This window comes from Oncorhynchus clarkii, chromosome 19, assembly GCF_045791955.1.
Source record: "Oncorhynchus clarkii lewisi isolate Uvic-CL-2024 chromosome 19, UVic_Ocla_1.0, whole genome shotgun sequence".
In the NCBI taxonomy this organism is placed as follows: Eukaryota; Metazoa; Chordata; class Actinopteri; order Salmoniformes; family Salmonidae; genus Oncorhynchus; species Oncorhynchus clarkii.
Genome location: NC_092165.1, coordinates 22,493,017 through 22,513,986, shown reverse-complemented (window position 1 = coordinate 22,513,986; position 20,970 = coordinate 22,493,017). Strand labels below are relative to the sequence as shown.

The window sequence follows — 20,970 nt, the reverse complement described above, 5'->3', positions numbered from 1 at the left end:
CACGCCTTTGGATCCTCAGGACCAGGGTTAAGAACCACTACCCTAACAGATTGACAACTCTACAGGGGCGGCAGGTAGCCTAGCGGTTAGAGAGATAGGCCAGGAATCAAAACGTTGCTGGTTTGAATCCCCAAGCTGACTAGGTGAAAAATCTGCTGATGTGCCTTGAGCAAGGCACTTAACCCAAATTAACCCACTTAACCCAAGTTTCTCTGGATAAGAGCCTCTGCTAAATGACTAAAATGTAAATACAGCAAACACCATAATTACGACATGCACACACACGTGACCTTATCCTCTAGCGTGCCGGACTAAGGAGGCTACCACTTAAAACAAGTTACACAACGGTGTCGTGTTTCACACAAGGCGTCTCGTTTCTCTCCCTCAGGCCGATCGGTGGAATTTTATCCCCGCTTTATGTAAGCTAATCTAACAAAACCGGAGGAAGACTTACTTCTTGAACTGCCTGAGGAAAATGCCCACGTTCATGCCCCGCTTGGAGTCCAGAATGCTGATCTGAGAACAGTAGAAAGAGAAGAACACGATTCGGTACATGTGGATCATGTGGGAATGATTGTGATTGATCATGTGGCAATGATTGGATCATGTGGGAATCATGATCATGTGGGATCATGTGGGAATGATTTTGGATCATGTGGAAATGATTGTGATGCGAGATTAGGGTTGCAAAGCTACAGGTAATTTACCAACGTTACCGGGATCAATAATGTTGGTACATAACAGGTGACTATCTACAATGAGTACACAAAACACATGCTCTTTCCATTACATAGACTGACCAGGTGATTCCAGGTGAACAATATGATCCCTTATTGATGTCACTTGTTAAATCAGTGTAGATGAAGAAAAGGAGAAAATGTATTGATGGATTGGGTATGTGTGCCATTCAGAGGGTGAATGGGCAAGACACAAAACATAAGCACCTTTGAACGGTGTACGGTAGTAATTTTGCACTTGAATAACTTTTAAAAACTGTATTTATGTATTGTATTAATGGTTTATATCTGTGTCCATATTGTCCACACGTTTCAAGTGGATAGAGCATATGGATCAAGAGCAAATTGCCTAGTTAATGAAAAAAATAACAACTAACCAACAATGGTATTATTTTCAATTAACTCTGCAACTCTTCCAGACCTGGGATAACTACATGTTTAACTATAGTTAAAACAATAGGGGGTGAAGATGATCAAAAAGTACTAATTTTTAAGCAACTACCGGTACGTTTTTTATATAGATCTCAGGAAGTGACTACTTTTCCGAAACTATTAGATTGGCTCGCCTTGTATCTGGGTTGTATCTGGAACTACATTTTGAAGATAAAAAATAGAATGAATAGAACACAATTTCCTATTCTCTTCCAATTTATCTGACAGTCATATTTGATCCACACAATAGATGTATATCTGAGCATTCTGTAAATGTCCGTTCTCCTGAATGTCCATTGCCTCATGTGTACATAATCAAGTCAAACAAAAATCAATTATATTTTGTACAGATAAGTATGACTCTTTCAACATCAAATCAAAGTTTATTTGTCACGTGTGCCGAATACAACAGGTGTAGTAGACCTTACAGTGAAATGCTTACTTACAGGCTCTAACCAATAGTGCAAAAAAGGTATTAGGTGAACAATAGGTGCCACTGAAACAGTTGAAAGCTGCAATACATTGTATGATACCTGAAAATACAACAGAAAAATTAAAAGCCATTTTGCAATCATTGCAAACAGCAATTTGGATGATAGGCAAAAGCAACTTCAAAACTATTTTTCCATCGGAGGGGAAGTATTCTTGTTTCAAACATACTATTCCAGGGTTCCCCAATTACATTCAGCCGTGAGACGATTTTTCCTTGAGCAGATGGTCGTGAGACCGGAACATAATTATAAATAATTTGTACACTGCACATTTTGACTGCACGAATCCCAAACTGATATAAAGCTGAAGTAGGAAGATTACATACACCTTAGCCAAATAAATTTAAACTCAGTTTTTCACAATTCCTGCCATTTAATCCTAGTAAAAATTCACAGTTTTAGGTCATTTAGGATCACCATTTCATTTTAAGAATGTGAAATGTCAGAATAATAGTAGAGATAATTATTTTTTCTGATTTTATTTCTTTCATCACATTTCTAGTGGGTCAGAAGTTTACATACACGCAATTAGTATTTGATAGCGTTGCCTATAAATTGTTTAACTTGGGTCAAACGTTTCGGGTTGCCTTCCACAAGATTCCCACAATAAGTTGGGTGAATTTTGGCCCATTCCTCCGGAAAGAGCTGGTGTAACGGAGTCAGGTTTGTAAGCCTCCTTGCTCGCACATGCTTTTTCAGTTCTGCCAACAAATTTTCTATAGGGTTGAGGTCAGGGCTATGTGATGGCCACTCCAAAACCTTGACCTTATTGTCCTTGAGCTATTTTGCCACAAATTTGGAAGTATGCTTGGGGTCATTGTCCATTTGGAAGACCCATTTGCATCCAAGCTTTAACTTCCTGACTGATGTCTTGAGGTGTTGCTTCAATATAGCCACATCATTTTCCCTTCTCATGATGCCATCTATTTTGTGAAGTGCACCAGTCCCTCCTGGTGCATAATCTTTGTCCCCATGTTTAAACTGTAGTCTGGCTTTTAATGGTGGTTTTGGAGCAGTGGTTTCTTCCTTGCTGAGTGGCCTTTCAGGTTATGTGGATATAGGACTCGTTTTACTGTGGATATAGATACTTTTGTACCTGTTATCCTCCAGCATCTTCACAAGGTCCTTTGCTGTTGTTCTGGGATTGATTTGCACTTTTCGCACCAAAGTACGTTCATCTCTAGGAGACAGAACGTGTCTCCTTCCTGAGCGGTATGATGGCTGCGTGGTCCCATGGTGTTTATACTTGCGTACTATTGTTTATACAGATGAACGTGGTACCTTCAGGCATTTGGAAATTGCTCCCAAGGATGAACCAGACTTGTGGAGGTCTACCATATTTGGGCTGATTTCTTTTGATTTTCCCATGATGTCAAGCAAAGAGGCAATGAGTTTGAAGGTAGACCTTGAAATACATCCACAGGTACACCTCCAATTGACTCAAATAGTCAATTAGCCTATCAGAAGCTTCTAAAGCCATGACCTCATTTTCTGGAACTTTCCAAGCTGCTAAAGGCACAGTCAACTTAGTGTATGTAAACTTCTGACCCACTGGATTTGTGATCCAGTGAATTACAAGTGAACTAATCTGTCTGTAAACAATTGTTGGAAAAATTACTTGCGTTATGCACAAAGTAGATGTCCGAACCGACTTGCCAAAACTATAGTTTGTTAACAAAAATTGTTAGAGTGGTTGAAAAACTAGTTTTCATGACTCCAACCTTAGTGTATGTAAACTTCCGACTTCAACTGTAGTATTTGACAAAAATAGAATCATTCCAAACCTTGATTACATTGAGATACGATCACGTATGCCTCTAAATTTATAATTTATGCGTGGGAATACTTGGGAAACCGATGTCCTACATTAAAATCACTTTGAGCTGATTTCCGGGTGATTTTACAGCATTTTATGGCCAAAAACGAAAAAATTGTGGGGGGGGGGGGGGCAAATAAAATATAGTGCAGGGGTCCCCTGAATATAACATGATTTTAGACTTACCTTGGCTATAGTTGATTCAAGACGGCAGCTTTTTGGATATTTAGTTTCCTTTCGACACTTAATTGCCATATTTCGTTACTGTTAGCATTCTCAGTAACACTTAACATTAAACTGTACCTGTGTAATAAAACTGTAGTTACTTTTTGAGAAACATTTTATTAGCATGTAACTTAATACTTTGGTCATTGCATTTTAATTGCATAGCAATGGGTTGAGCGTTTTCGGTTCTTCATCAAATATTTGACAGCCTTCAAATAAATATATATTTTTCAAATATTATTTGTTTTTCTGAGGCCTGTATTTGAATATCAAAGAAAATAGTTGCCTTTTAGTTGAAACTCTATAAGAGCTACATTCGACTGCCTCAAGTATTTGAAAAGGTTTCAAAATAAGAATAGGAGAGATGGAGACCCGCACACTGTCGAAAAAGTGGACAAATCCAAAACTGAGGTTTAAATGCAAAAATAGAGATGATTTATTGGGACATCATGATGCCGAAAAAGTGCATTGGGAGGAAAAGTTGAAAAAAAGGTGAAAAACAAATCAAAATATGTTTTTTATCAAGCCATCATCACTATTTACACTAGCATACGGCAGAGCGATTGTGTTAAAGGCAAAAGAGGGGATACTTCCTTTTGGAATTGATTTTGTATTAACATTTTTGTTATTTAACTAGGCAAGTCAGTTAAGAACAAATTCTTATTTACAATGACGGCCTACACCGGCCAAACCCAGATGGCGCTGGGCCAATTGTGCACCGTCCTATGGGACTCCCAATCACGGACAGTTGTGCAACATTGAGGTTTGGTTAGTAACTGGTGCAACAGATGGTGACATAGATGCCAGCCAGAAGAATTCCGATGAATGTTTTTTATTGTACACCTGCCCAGGGTCTGGTGATGAACATTTGCTGTACAATGCTGCCACAATGAGCTAGTACAATGCATTAGATTGCAGTCTCAGAGATGTATGTTTTATTTGCACATGGTCCCTGACAAAGGAACTGCATAAAACAATAAAATTTGCCATAGAAATACCTTCATAATGCCTATGACTTTCAGTTATTGCGTTAATGCTAGTTAGCATTGGCTTGCGAAACTACCTTTAACTTCCTTCATACTGGACACTGAGACATAAAAATGGTATCCACGAGTTCTGAGGAAGTGCATGTATGTAATGGGCTTCATTGCATGTATATAATGGGCTTCAATCGCAAAGTATCCCTTTAAGGTACAGCACCACAAATGCTGGCATTTGTGATGCTATTGTTTCTGTATCCACAGTGCCTTCAGAACGCATTCATACCCCTTGACTTATTCCACATTTTTTTTGTGTTCTTTTCAAAATTCTTCAAGCTCTGTCAAATTGGTTGTTGGTCATTGCTAGACAACCCTTTTCAGGTCTTGCCATAGATTTTCAAGTAGATTTTAATCAAAACTCAGGAACATGCACTGTCTTCTTGGTAAGCAACTCCAGTGTAGATTTGGTCTTGTATTTTAGGTTATTGTCCTGCTGAAAGGGGAATTCGTCTCCCAGTGTCTGATGGAAATCAGAAAGTTAATTGCTTTTCCAGATTTTTTGCAGCATTACTTTAGTGCCTTGTTGCAAACAACATGTTTTAGAATATTTGAATATTTGTTATTACGTACAGGTTTCCTTCCTTTCACTCTGTCAATTAGGTTCCTCATGTACTTTGGTATTGGTATTATAACTATCCGAAGCCTAGGACCAAGAAGTATGTAGAGGCAGCCTTTAGTTATTATGCCCCCATCCTCTGGAATAGCCTGCCAGAGAACCTTAAGGGGGCCGAAACTGTACACATATTTAAAACACAGATCTTAAAACACACCTTTTTAGCTTTGCTTTTCCTTAGGGTGCTTTTTAGTTGTTCGGCTTCTGTAATTCTTTAGTTTTTTTATGATATTGTGTAGTAAATATTTCAGCATTTAATTTCATTGTTTGTTATTTGTTTTTTCCCTGTAAAGCACATTGCGTTGCATTCCACGTCTGAAATGTGCTGTATAAATAAAGCATGATTTGATGTAGTATTGTTGTCACGACTTCCGCCGAAGTCACCCATTCTCCTTGTTCGGATGGTGTTCTGCGCCTGACTCCGCTACATCTCTGCACCCAATCGCTGACAATTGTGGAGTAACTACAATGTTGATGATCCATCCTCAGTTTTCTTCTATCTCAGCCATTAAACTCTTTAACTGTTTTAAAGTCACCGTGGTGAAATCCCAGAGCGGTTTGCTTCCTCTCTGGCAACTGAGTCAGGAAGGACGTCTGTATCTTTGTAGAGACTGGGTGTATTGATACACCATTTTTATCCATCTACCAATAGGTGTATTTTTTTGCGAGGCATTTGGAAACCCTCCATGATCTTTGTGGTTGAATCTGTGTTTGAAATTCAATACTTGACTAAGGGACCTTGGGGTACAGAGATGAGGTAGTCATTCAAAAATCATGTTAAACACTAATATTGCACACAGAGTGAGTCCATGCAACTTATTATGTGACTTGTTAAGCACATTTCTACTCCTGAATTTATTTAGGATTGCCATAACAAAGGGGTTGAATACTTATTGACTCAAGATATTTCAGCTTGTCATTTTTTATTAATTTTTAAACATTTCTAAAAATGTAAATCCACTTGGACATTATGGGGTATTGTGTGTAGGTCAGTGACAACCTCAATTTAATACATTCAGGCTGTAACAACAAAATGTGGAAAAAGTCAAGGGGTGTGATTACTTTCTGAAGGCACTGTATATCCTACGTACAATCACAGGGCTCTCAGGAGTAGTGCGTAGCATGTTGTTATATTTGGAGTCCCTTGAGGAATAGGGGTTGTGAAATAACAGCCAGTATCCGAGTAACCGAAAGGTTGCAAGTTCAAACCCCCGAGCTGACAAGGTACAAATCTGTCGTTCTGCCCTGGAACAGGCAGTTCCTAGGCCGTCATTGAAAATAAGAATTTGTTCTTAACTGACTTGCCTAGTTAAATAAAGGTAAAAAAAAAGACTGTCAAACTGTGACATAAGCCTCATGTGGGCATAGATTTACAGTTTTTTTCAGGGGTATACAATGATTTACCCTACGCTCACCATCGACGTGTTTCCTGTTTCCAGATACGCATGCCATACAATTGGCTTTTGTATTGGTAGTGTTATTTCCATCCCTCGAGACGAGGCTGATTGTGCTGTGCTGTGAAGTGGTTGTGTTAGCTTGTGTTCTGTGATTACAGTGACTTCCAAGAATAACCTTTGAGTTCAGGTTCAGGTACAGTATATACTGTCTGTCTATACTGTTCTTGTTGTTGTCAATTTCTGTTTCGTTTTATTGTTTTTACTACAGAGTAAACTGCCATACCAACCAGTCAATCTTAGTCATGTTAGCACAAACCAAAAACTCTTTGTTAAGCACAGTATACTGCTAACATATTTTTCTAGTGAAGGGGACCTACCAGCACTCTTCTGTCCTGTAATTCCACCAGTAAAACAAAAACAGGTCAGGGTGTATTCTAATCCACCATTCACAATCCACCCAGTCAGACTCACCTTGTCCTTGTTCTCCTTGAAGGACCTGGACCGGGTGATGCGGGCTGAGGAGGATCCACTGGTGGCGGGCACACACCCTCGGCCCTGCACTTCCTCCGGCTGGCCGAACAGCTCCTCCACGGAGCGCACGTCGATCTGGTACTGCTGCTGGCAGCGCACCGCCATGGTCCAGATGTTGGGCTGCCCCCGCACCTTCTCTTCTGGGATGGGCTTCCAGAAAAAGCTCCGCACCTGCCGCTTCTTCCACACACCGTGGCTGGAGAGGGAGGTTGGTGGTGGGGGAGGAGGAGGAGGTGTGTTCGGGGGCAGGGGTGGTGGTGGCGGTGGGGTGTAGTGGTGGGGTAGTGTGGTAGGGTGCAGGGGGTGTTCATTGGGGAAGGGAGAGGGGAGAGTAGAAGCGGAGGGGAAGTGGCCCAACATTGGGGAGAGGTCGGAGGTGGTGCTGGTGGCGCTGCTGCTGCACTCGCTGCTGCAGTTCTCTGTCTCATTGGTCAGCGATGGGCTGCTCATAACATGCATCACACTAGCGTGGGGCTGGGGTGGGGCCTAGTCCTGAGAGGCCACTGCGTCAAATTCTCTATGCCCTCAATTTCGCTCTCAAGAGTTTGAAGTAGCCCAATCAACTAACAACCTTTCATGCAACTTCAACTCAAGTTACTCAAGTTATTCAGGTATGTCGAAGAAATGATACACTGATAAACTAATAAAATCACGAGTCAAGGATTAAATGGCAAAATAGCAAGAGCACAACAGTTTTTTTCCTGAGGCGAATGAGATGAGGTGTCCTTCTGTCTGTCTAGTCACGGCGATGTTAGCATGCTCTCTGATTCCGTCTGTCTCCATCTTGCTGCCCGCATACCATCACTCCAAACGGGGCCTTGATAGGGTTCTGGAGCATTCTGTGGAGGTCGTAGTTGGGGGAACCGCCATGGAGCTATAGGGAGGTACAAAAACAACACAAGAGAGGATTATTTGGGGGCAGTCATGCGTGTTGTCCCCAGGACAATCTAAATTTGGGGAAATTGAGGGGTGCGACACATCAAAAGAGAGAAGGGGGAAGCCCCCGGTCGAGGGGAAACCACAATAAGGATATGACAGACTCCATTGTTCTTTTGAAGTCCTTGAAGTCAAAATGTCCGGTGACACTAGTCTACACATGCTTACGCCAGTGGTTACTGGAAGATTTTCCAAAGCACAAGTGCAGACAACATGGATTTGCCAGGAGTGTATTTTGTTTTCCACAGTTTAGTGAATATGCCATTTCTTTACATTTTCCCTTTGTGGATTTGAATATAGTTATAGTATAGTATAAAACCATTGAATTAGATTTATTTTCATTTGTACAAAAGTTTCCAGTCCATTTCTCTGTGGAAGTTTTCTCATGTAGGAATTAAATATCATGGATTGGATGATAGGTAGTTCTACTTACCTACCTTTATGAGTGGGAGTGGACTACGAATCTACTTCATGAGTGACATCATCTTACACCTTTGTATGAAATGAGTAATATTCCATCGACGCTCGCATAATAACCCACATTTCTAAATACAAAGCACCTGATATCACAAAGACAGCTGTTGCCAGAAGAGCAGCATAAAACATAAAGGGCAACTTTGAGAGAAAGTTACCTCAAACCTGAACAAATCCCCTTAGTTTCTACCAAACCTGAATATGATGCATTATTCCTGAAAGGAAGTAATTGAACCAGTCCTGGCACCATGATCATATTCAATGCAATGCTTGATTGCTAAAATGTTGTTTTGTGTTTCATACCTACATCATCTTAAAGTTACTTTATTGAGCTACACAGTCAATTTCAATTCAGGATGCATTGGTTCTTGGAGAAACATGCTAAATAGTTTGGAGAAAGTGGCAAGGTTAACTAAACCAAAGCATTGATTGCTCTCTTTTCTGCTTGCAGGGTAAGGAAATCAATATATAATTTTGTAATTTGGGTGAGCCATCTCTTTAAGTTCCGCTTGAACAATTCCTTCTGTTGTACAGTACTTTCATGTTTTGTCTGATAATAAGAATGAAAGGAGTAGCCTCCGGGAATGCGGATAGTAGGACATAAGACTCAATCAATTTCTCTCATCCTAATCCCTTTGTCTGTTTGATAAAAGACCACGACCATAAGGAAGGCAAATAGGGTCTTCCTCCCTTTTCAAATCAATGCCCATAGTTCTGTGATGGTAACTAACTCTCTTTCAGAACACATCACTCACAACCTAAGCTGACATGGCCTTGGTCATGTGATAGCCACTCATGTCCAAACAAGTAAATGGATAGCTGACCTGACAAAACAAGGAACTGGATATGAGGCATAATAATGGTACAGTGGAAACATCGGTAAAAGGGAAGAGGTGCTCCAATCTGCCCCTAAGCACTGATTTAAGAACAGATTGTCCTACTCCAACCCTAACATTAACCATTTGAGCTGAAACAAACTCAAACTGACCCTGGGTCAGGGATTTAAGGCGTTTATGCTAACCCTGTAACGACATTCAGAGGTGGAAGAAGGATCGGACCACAGCGAAGCGTGGTAAGTGTTCATGATGATTTTTAATTGAAACGAACTGAACACTGAAATACAAAACAATAAACAATGTGAACAAAATGAAAACCGAAACAGTACCGTGTGGCCCAAACACTCACACGGAAACAAACACCCACAAACCAAAAGTGAAACCCAGGCTACCTAAGTATGATTCTCAATCAGAGACAACTAATGACACCTGCCTCTGATTGAGAACCATACTAGGCCGAACACAAAAACCAACATAGAAAAACAAACATAGACTGCCCACCCAACTCACGCCCTGACCATACTAAATCAAAGACAAAACAAAGGAACTAAAGTCAGAACGTGACAAACCCTAAAGTCTATTTTAACCAAAGGCCTGCTGTTTCCTGGATCTTGCCATGTCATGGCAACGGCGCTGCATCCGTTAGCGCCCTGTCCACCGGATCCCATGGGTCCTTTACTAATTCATACGGCTGACGTCACGGCCGGCCTCGTGTTGCCTGCTCACAGTGCAACGTCAACTGTCCTGTCCTCGGTCCCTGGCTGGGCCGCCGCGTCACTCATGTCTTATTCATGGGGTCTGTGAGGAGCACTTGACCCCATGGTGAGTCATCTTCTAAAATTATATGTGGTGATTAGGTAGGCTAGGTTATGCTAGGAGATGCTATTGGGAAAACAGGTAGTGGGAGGTTAAAGCTGCTACAGCCGCCTTCTCTGGAAAACTCGCCTATCCGGTGGTTGTCATACTGTATTTGCTGCAAAGTCACACACGCAGACACATGCACGCACACACACACACACTGGAGGGAATAGTGGCGGTTTGACCGGTTCCTGACCAATTGTGCTATTTTGTGTATTTTTTTGCGATGATCTGTTTTTGTACATAATGTTTCCACTATCGTTTCCTATGACAGACAATAGCTTCTGGACATCAGAACATCTATCACTAACCTCGATTTGGATGAGGACTTGTACTTCAACAAGTCGGAAGTGAAATATACACTAGCGTTCAAATGTTTGGGGTCACTTAGAAATTTCCTTGTTTTTGAAAGAAATTCATTTTTTTGGTCCATTTAAATAACATCAAATTGATCAGAAATACAGTGTAAACATTGTTAATGTTGTAAATGACTATTGTAGCTGGAAATGGCAGATTTTTTAGGGAATATCTACATAGGCGTAGAGGCCCATTATCAGCAACCATCAGTCCTGTGTTCCAATGGCACGTTGTGGTAGCTAATCCAAGTTGATCATTTTAAAAGGCTAATTGATCATTAGAAAACCCTTTTGCAATTATGTTAGCACAGCTGAAAACTGTTGTTCTGATTAAATAAGCAATAAAACTGGCCTTCTTTAGGCTAGTTGATTATCTGTAGCATCAGCATTTGTGGGTTGGATTACAGGCTCAAAATTGCCAGAAACAAAGGACTTTTTTCTGACACTCATCAGTCTATTCTTGTTCTGAGAAATGACAGATATTCCATAAAATTCGCTCATTTCCGGCTACAATAGTCATTTACAACATTAACCATTTCTACACTGTATTTCTGATCAATTTGATGTTATGTTAATAGCCAAAAAATGTGCTTTTCTTTAAAAAACAAGGACATTTCTAAGTGACCCCAAACTTTTGAACGGTAGTGTATATTGATTATGTCAGACCAGGCCCAAATCTCCAATACTGGAAGAAGGAGGGGACGGCTCTGTAGACTACGAAGGAAGGTGGACAAATCGCCAATACCCTTGTTCTAATGGCAAACAGGCAATCACTGGAGAATAAACGGGATGAACACTATAGTTTTGGACAACCGTGTGATCACGCTCTCCGTAGCCGATGTGCAAAGGTCTTTAAACAGGTTAACATTCACAAGGCCGCAGGGCCAGAAGGATTACTAGGACGCATACTCAGAGCAAGCACTGACCAGCTGGCAAGTGTCTTCACTGACATTTTCAACTTCTCCCAGTCTGTAATAAAGGGAGGAGGTCAGAGACCTGATAGTGTGGTGCCAGGACAACAACCTCTCCCTCAACATCAGCAAGACAAAGGAGCTGATCGTGGACTACAGGAAACGGAGGTCCGAGCATGCCCTCATCCACATCGACGGGGTTGTAGTGGAGCAGGTTGAGAGCTTCATGTTCCTTGGTGTCCACCAAGTGCCACACCCTGATCTATTTTACCTGTCTTTGTGCTTGTCTCCACCCCCATCCAGGTGTTGCCCATTTTCCCCATAATCCCCAGGGCATTTATACCTGTGTTCTCTGTTGCTAGTTCGTTTTGTTTCATGAAACCTATCAGCGTTCATCCACTTGCTCCTGTCTGTTCTTGTTCTTGTTTTCTAGTCTTTTCTGGTTTTGACCTTTCTGCCTGCCCTGACCCTGAGCCTGCCTGCCGTTCTGTACCTTGCCACACCTCTCTGAATTATTGACCCCTGCCTGCCCTGCCCCTGAGACTGCCTGCCGTTCTGAACGTGTTGCACCCTTTCTGGATTACTGACCTCTGCCTGCCCTTGACCTGTCGTTTGCCTGGCCATGTACTAGAAATAAACTTTTGTTACTTCGGCACTGTCTGCAACTGAGTCATACCTGAAACCTGATAATGGCCCCAGCCTACGTCCAGGGTACAGCTCCAATGTTTCCTGGGACACGGCTACTATCCCGGAATCTGAAACGATCCTTCCTACCTTGTGCCTGGCGACGGCACTCATCTGGGGAATAGGGAAGCAGGTTTGTGAGGTGCAGTGTTCCAGCCGAACCCCGGGGGGGTGGGGGGGGGCAGATAAACAGATGTTGGTTCCTGATGTGGCTTGCTCCTCGGTCCTGGAGTTGACCCACTCCTCCAGGCTTGCCTGCCACACAGGCTCCCGTCGGACCCTGGCCTTTGTGCAACAACGCTTTTGGTGGCCTCCCATGGTTCCTGACATCTTCGCATTCGTCAACGCTTACACAGTCTGTGCACAGAACAACTCCTTGGCGACCTCTGGCTGGTCTCCTCCAACCTCTGCCTGTCCCTCACCGTCCCTGGTCTCACATCTCCCTGGACTTTGTTTCACTGGGGCTGAGCTCCCTGCCACCCAGGACCTCTATACAAGGCGGTGTCAGAGGAAAATGGTCAGACACCAGCCATCCAAGTGGTACCGATGGACCAAATCTGGAACCAAGAGGACACTGAACAGCTTCTACCCCCAAGCCATAACACTGCTAAATAGCTACCTGGACTATCTGCATTGATCCTTTTTGCACTCTCTTTTGACTCATCACAGATGCTGCTGTTACTGTGTATTATCTATCCTGTTGCCTAGTCACTTTATCCATATCCATATGTACATACACTAAATTCCCAAATCAAATCAAATCACATTTTATTGGTCACATACATGTATTTAGCAGATTTTATTTATTGAAACAGGAAAGGGCCTTCCCCAAACTATTTCCACAAAGTTGGAAGCATAGAATCGTCTAAACTGTCATTGAATGTTGTAGCTTTAAGATTTCCCTTCACTGGAACTAAGGGGTCTAACCTGAACCATGAAAAACAGCCCCAGATCAATATTCCTCCTCCACCAAACTTTGCAGCTGGTACTATGCATTCGGGCAGATTTGTCTGTCGGACTGCCAAATGGTGAAGCATGATTAATCACTCCAGAGAATGCGTTTCCACTGCTCCAGAGTCCAATAGCGGCGAGCTTTACACCAGTCCAGACAATTTTTATGTGCTACGCGCTTCAGCACTCGGCTGTCCCGTTCTGTGAGCTTATATGGCCTACCACTTCGCGGCTGGGCCGTTGTTTCTCCTCAACATTTCCACTTCACAATAACAGCACTTACAGTTGACCGGGGCAATTCTAGCAGGGCACAAATTTGACAAACTGACATGTTGGAAAGGTGGCATCCTATGACGGTGAAGTTACTGAACTCTTCAGTAAAGCCATTCTGCCAATGTTTGTCTATGGAGATTGCATGGCTGTGTGCTCGATTGTATAAACCTGTCAACAATAGCCGAATCCACTAATTTGATGTCCACATACTTTCGTATATATAGTGTATCTACTTCAATTATCTCATACCCCCGCACATCGACTCGGTACTGGTACCCTGTGTAAGTTATCATTATTCATTGTGTATTTATTTCTCTTGTTATTATTTTTATATTATTTATATTTTTTTCCTTTCTGCATTGTTGGGAAGGACCCGTAAGTAAGCATTTCACCGTTAGTCTACACCTGTTGTTTAAAAAGCATATGACAAATAAAATGTGATTTGATGATTTGATTGGACACACACACACACACAAACACACTACAGATTCTGAGCTCAATGGAGGTCCAAGGCTTCAGGGAGGACCTTGGCTACTATATTATTAACACACATATTCATACAGTGCATTTGGAATGTATTCAGAACCTTGACTTTTCCACATTTTGTTACGTTACAGCCTTATTCTAAAATGGATGAAATAGTTTTCCCCCTCATCAATCTACACACAAGACACCATAATAACAAAGCAAAAACTGTTTTTTAGATTTTTTTGCACATTTATACAAAAATAAATACTTTTACATAAGTATTCAGACTGAAACACCTTTGGCAGCGATTACAGCCTCGAGTCCTCTTGGGTATGACGCTACAAGCTTGGCACACATGTATTTGGGGAGTTTCTCCCATTGTTCTCTGCAGATCCTCTTAAGCTGTGTCAGTTTGGAGGGGTGTGTCGCTGCGCGGCTATTGAAAATCAAATTAAAATCAAATCAAATGTTATGTGCCGAATACAACCTTACGTGAAATGCTTACTTATAAGCCCTTAATCAACAAAGCAGTTCATGAAGTAGAGTTAAGAAAATATTTACTAAAGAAATTAAAGTAAAGAAAAAAAATAAAAAAAATAACGAGGCTATATACTATGTACCACTACCGAGTCAATGTGTACAGGTTAGTCAAAGTAATTTGTACATGTAGGTATGGTTAAAGTGACTATGCATAGACAATAAACAGTAGCATCAGTGTAAAAACAAAGGGAGGGGTGTCAATGAGGCTTGTCCAGAATCCACTCCTGCATTGTCTTGGCTGTGTGCTTAGGGTCCTGAGCACTCTGGAGCAGGATCTCTCTATACTTTGTTCCATTCATCTTTCCCTCGATCCTGACTTGGCATTTAGGCCAAAGAGTTCAATCTTGGTTTCATTAGAGAAGATCATCTTGTTTCTCATGGTCTGAGAGTCCTTTAGATGCCTTTTGACAAACTACAAGAAGGCTGTCATGTGCCTTTTAAATGTTTTTATTTATTTATTTAACCTTTATTTAACTAGGCAAGTCAGTTAAGAACAAATTATTATTTACAATGATGGACTCCCAAAAGGCAAAAGGCCTGCTGCTGGGACGGGGGCTGGGATTAAATAAAATAAAAGTATAGGACAAAACACACATCACGACAAGACAGACAACACTACATAAAGAGAGACCTAAGACAACAACATAGCAAGACAGCAACACCTGACAACACAGCATGGTAGCAACATAACATAGCAGCAGCACAACATTGTAGCAGCACAAAACATGGTACAAACATTATTGGGCACAGACAACAGCACAAAGGGCAAGAAGGTAGAGACAACAATACATCACGCAAAGCAGCCACAACTTTCAGTAAGAGTGTCCATGTTTGAGTCTTTGAATGAAGAGATCGAGATAAAACTATCCAGTTTGAGTGTTTGTTGCAGCTCGTTCCAGTCACTAGCTGCAGCGAACTGAAAAGAGGAGCGATCCAGGGATGTGTGTGCTTTGGGGACCTTTAACAGAATGTGTCTGGCAGAACGGATCTTATATGTGGAAGATGAGGGCTGCAGTAGATATCTCAGATAGTGGGGAGTGAGGCCTAAGAGGGTTTTATAAATAAGCATCAACCAGTGGGTCTTGCGACAGGTATACAGAGATTACCAGTTTACTGAGGAGTATAGAGTGCAGTGATGTGTCCTATAAGGAGCATTGGTGGAAAATCTGATGGCTGAATCGTAAAGACAGTGGTGGATAAAGGACTCAATTGTCATACTTGAGTAAAAGTAAAGACACCTTAACAGAAAATAACTCAAGTAAAAGTGAACGTTACTACTTGAGTAAAAGTCTGAAAGTATCTGGTTTTAATTGTACTGAAGTACAGTGGTAGAAAAGTACTCAATTGTCATACACAGCAAAAGTACAAAGTAAATGCTATACATCAAATTCCTTATATTAATGATTAACGATTTTAGAATTATTTTTAATTACAGGGGCACACTCCAACACTCAGACATACTTTACAAACACAGTATTTGTGTTTCCTGAGTCCGCCAGATCAGAAGCAGTAGGGATGACAAAGCGTTATATTGATAGGTGCTATACTTCTGTCCTGCTTGAGCATTCATTTAGTAATGTAGTGGAGTAAAAGTAAAAATGGTCAAAAATATAAACAGAATAGTAGTACTCAAAAGTATCTTTACTTAAGTACTTTACACCACTGGGTAAAGTACATCTAGCCGCTCGTGAGCACGCTTACCTGTCGATCTATAAATTCTCCGTCATTTATAGGATGGTTCTCTGAATCAGGGTTAGTTTGGCAGCTGTGGTGAAAGAGGGGCAATTACGATAGAGGAAACCAGGTCCAGATTTAACTTTAGCCTGCAGTTTTGATATGTGCTGAGAGAAGGACAGTGTACAGGCTAGCCATACTCCCAAGTAATTGTATGAGGTTACTACCTCAAACTCTAAACCCTCAGAGGTAGTAATCACACCTGTGGGGAGAGGGGCATTCTTCTTACCAAACCACATGACCTTTGTGTTGGAAGTGTTCAGAACACGATTAAGGTCAGAGAAAGCTTGTTGGACACTAAGAAAGCTTTGTTGTAGAGCATTTAACACAAAATCCGTGAAGGGGCCAGCTGAGTACAAGACCGTATCATCTGCATATAAATGTATACTGAGGAGTGGCTTCCGTCTGGACAAGGCCTGATTGGTAGAGTGCTGCAGAGATGGTTGTTCTTCTGGAAGGTTGTTATCCCATCTCCACAGGGGAACTCTGTGGTTTTTGGTCACCTCCCTGACCAAGGCCTACTCCCCCGATTGCTCAGTTTGGCCGGGAGGCCAGCTCTAGGAACCGTCTTGGTGGTTCCAAACTTCTTCCATTTAAGAATGATGGAGGCTACTGTGTTCTTGGGGACCTTCAATGATGCAGACATTTTTTGGTACCCTTCCCCAGATCTGTGCCTCGACAGTTCACCTTCCAACAGGACATGTACTGTATATTGGAAGCCAATTGACAAAACCAAACAGTCCATGTCAATGCATAACTCTAAGCATCCAGCTAAGGACATGAATTCAATATTAGGAAGGTGTTCTTACTGTATATGACAGATATCTCAGACAATTTTAAAGTCAGAGCATTCCCACAGATGTTCAAATAACGTTAACTGTCAACAACAGTTTAAAACAGCAGTGCTAGTTTGGGGCATCGAGAGACAAAAGAGAAGACAGGACCCCAAAAAGACAACAACAAGATTGTCTGCTCCCTTCGAAAGAGACATTAAACTATGTGTAACTCTGTAAAATGCCCTGAGGGCAGTGGTATAAAGTACTTAAGTAAAAATACTTTAAAGTCGTTTTTGGGGGTATTTCTCCTTTACTTTACTATTTATATTTTTGACTACTTTTACTTTTACTCCACTACATTCCTAAAGAAAAATATTGACTTTTTAACCATTACATTTTCCCTAACACCCAAAGTACTTGTTACATTTAGAATGCTCAAACAGGACAGAACTATGGCACCTATCAATATAACGCTTTGTCATCCCTACTGCCTGTAACGTTCTGGGTGTCGGGAGTGTGATGTCAGGCACAGGAAAACAGAGAGTTCAATATACTGCTCTTTTAATGCACACACGGTGAACAACGGCCACCCCACGAAACACTGGGTGCTCAAGACAAATGCCGCAGACACGGGGGACGAAAACAGTCCAGCAAACTCCACGAACATAAACCAACACGTTCGTCTACACCAAACACAAATCAGCAAACACATAATCAGTGGCAGCTAGTAGGCCGGCGATGACGACCGCCGAGCGCCACCCGAACGGGAAGGGGAGCCACCTTCGGTCGGAGTCGTGACAGTCTGGTAGACTCACTAAACACAAATACTGTGTTTGTAAATGATGTCTGAGTGTTGGAGTGTGCCCCTGTAATTAAAAATAATTCAAAAATCATGCCGTCTGGTTTGCTTAATAAGGAATTTGATGTATAGCATTTACTTTTACTTTGTACTTTTACTCAAGTATGACAATTGAGTACTTTTTCCACAACTGACCGAGGGCAACAGACATAGTTGGAAAGAGTGTCTAGCTACAATACATCCCACCTGCTGTACTGAGAGTGAGCGAGCCCAGACAGACTGTTTAGCCCTACAGCGTTCCCACTCCCATCAGTCTTTATCAGTGACAGGGCTGCCCCACCCAGCCTTATTAACCACTGGGGATTATGTGCCCCGGCACAGAGAGAAAGGATTTTAAGGTGGACGCAAAAAAGCTCTCTAAAGTTTATCTTTAAAGGACGGGTAGTGTGGATTGTTGAAGCTAGATTTTTAGCCCTAAGGATACTGTGGCCAGATTCTACACAATTAGGGGGAAAGGGAGTGGCAGAGATATGATATTGGATATGTGTATGTGTGTGTCGTCCCCCAACTGTAGGGTGACATTCTTTACCTAGACCATGTGGCATATTACTTTCCACCTAGCCCACCACCATCTTCTCATTCACTACTCCAATATTGAGGGCTGAGGAGAAAATTTCTCCTCCAGATCGAAGGGCAAGTTGTAATCCGGCGTCCCCAAGAGAGGTTACTTCCTATGGCTGTTTGAGTGCTTGTTAACCCCAGTACACACGCAGTCACACACACAGACACACACACAATCTGAGTGCTAGTTAACCCCCGCAGTGCTGGGGATTTTCACTCGCACAGTGGGAGCAGAGAGGGTCCGCCTCTCTGGGATTAAGCCAATCCTGCATCCGCCATCATCGAAGCGGAGATGCTTATTAGAGGAGAACAGCTTTGCGGAGAGCTCAGTTGGGGAATGGATCCCTTGCTTTTGAACTTATATGTTTTAGATCCCTCAAAAGGGTCTCGATCTTGACTTGTCTACGAGTGTAAGGTAGTCATATTGCCCATGGCCTTCTTTTGTGTCTTCTTCATATCTCTAAGCCTTATTTTACTAGTGTTAACCTCAGTAAGACTGCCTGTTGACCATGTGACAGTGAATCTTGTCCAAATCTGGCTCTTTTCACTGTCCATCATCATGGCATTTAAATAAAAAAAATTCACCTTAACTTAACCGGGTAGGCAAGATAAGAACAAGTTCTCATTTACAACTGTGACCTGGCCAAGATAAAGCAAAGCAGTTCGACACATATAACAACACAGAGTTACACATGGAGTAAAATAAACATACAGTCAATAATACAGTACAAAAATAAGTCTATATAAAATGTGAGTAAATGAGGTGAGATAAGGGAGGTAAACGCAATAAATAGGCCATGGTGGCGAAGTAAATACAATATAGCAATTAAAACACTGGAATGGTAGATTTGACAGTAGATGAGTGTGTAAAGTAGAAATACTGGGTTGCAAAGAAGCAAAATAAATAAATAAATAAATAATAAATACAGTAGGGGAAGAGGTAGTTGTTTGGGATATTTATAGATGGGCTATGTACAGGTGCAGTGATCTGTGAGCTGGTGCTTAAAGCTAGTGAGGAAGATAAGTGTTTCCAGTTTCAGAGATTTTTGTAGTTCGTTCCAGTCAATGGCAGCAGAGAACTGGAAGGAGAGGCGGCCAAAGGAGGAATTGGCTTTGGGGGTGACAAGTGAGATATACCTGCTGGAACGCGTGCTACGGGTGGGTGCTGCTATGGTGACCAGCGAGCAGAGAGAAGGCGGGACTTTACCTAGCAGGGTCTTGTAGATGACCTGGAGCCAGTAGGTTTGGCGACGAGTATGAAGCGAGGGCTAGCCAACGAGACCCTACAGGACGCAGTGGTGGGTAGTATATGGGGCTTTGGTGACAACATGAATGGCACTGTGATAGACTGCATCCAATTTGTTGAGTAGGGTGTTGGAGGCTATTTTGTAAATTACATTGCCGAAGTCGAGGATCGGTAAGATGGTCCGTTTTAAGAGGGTATGTTTGGCAGCATGGGTGAAGGATGCTTTGTTGCGAAACAGGAAGCCAATTCTAGATTTAACTTTCGATTGGAGATGTTTTATGTGAGTCTGGGAGGAGAGTTTACAGTCTAACCAGACACCTAGGTATTTGTAGTTGTCCACATATTCTAAGTCAGAACCGTCCAGAGTAGTACTCTGGACGGGCGGGCAGGTGCAGGCAGTGATTGGTTGAAGAGCATGCATTTAGTTTTACTTGTATTTAAGAGCAGTTGGAGGCCACGGAATGAGAGTTGTGTGGCATTGAAGCTCATCTGGAGGGTTGTGTCCAAAGAAGGGCCAGAAGTATACAGAATGGTGTCGTCTGCGTAGAGGTGGATCAGAGACTCAGCAGCAGCAAGAGCGACATCATTGATGTATACAGAGAAGAGAGTCGGCCCAAGAATTGAACCCTGTGGAGCCCCATAGAGACTGCCAGAGGCCAAGACAACAGGCCCTCAGATTTGACACACTGAACTCTGTCGGAGAAGTAGTTGGTGAACCAGGCGAGGCAATCATTTGAGAAACCAAGGCTGTTGAATCTGCCGATGAGGATGTGGTGATTGACAGAGTCGAAAGCCTTGGCCAAGTCAATGAATACGGCTGCACAGTATTGTTTCTTATCGATGGCGGTTAAGATATCGTTTAGGACCTTGAGCGTGGCTGAGGTGCACCCATGACCAGCTCTGAAACATAGCGAAGAAGGTACGGGGGGATTCAAAATGGTCGGTGATCTGTTTGTTAACTTGGCTTTCGAAGACCTTAGAAAGGCAGGGTAGGATAGATATAGGTCTGTAACAGTTTGGGTCAAGAGTGTCCCCCCCCTTTGAAGAAGGGGATGACCGCAGCTGCTTTCCAATCTTTGGGAATCTCAGACGACACAAAAGAGAGGTTGAACAGGTTAGTAATAGGGGTTGCAACAATTTCGGCAGATAGTTTTAGAAAGAAAGGGTCCAGATTGTCTTGCCCGGCTGATTTGTGGGGGTCCATATTTTGTAGCTCTTTCACAAC

At 42.2% G+C, this 20,970-nt stretch overlaps 1 protein-coding gene across 1 annotated transcript in view; it reads right to left on the bottom strand.

Moving 5' to 3' along the window:
* Positions 1–7,741, bottom strand: part of LOC139374169 (FH2 domain-containing protein 1-like) — a 36,871-nt gene extending 29,130 nt beyond the window's left edge. The window contains exons 1-2 of the mRNA XM_071115181.1: positions 7,223–7,741; positions 455–516 (exon numbers count right to left, since the gene is read on the bottom strand). Of these exons, the coding sequence (XP_070971282.1) occupies positions 455–516; positions 7,223–7,741 (581 nt within the window). The remainder of the gene's footprint in view (positions 1–454; positions 517–7,222) is intronic.
* Between the last annotated feature and the right edge of the window lie 13,229 nt (positions 7,742–20,970).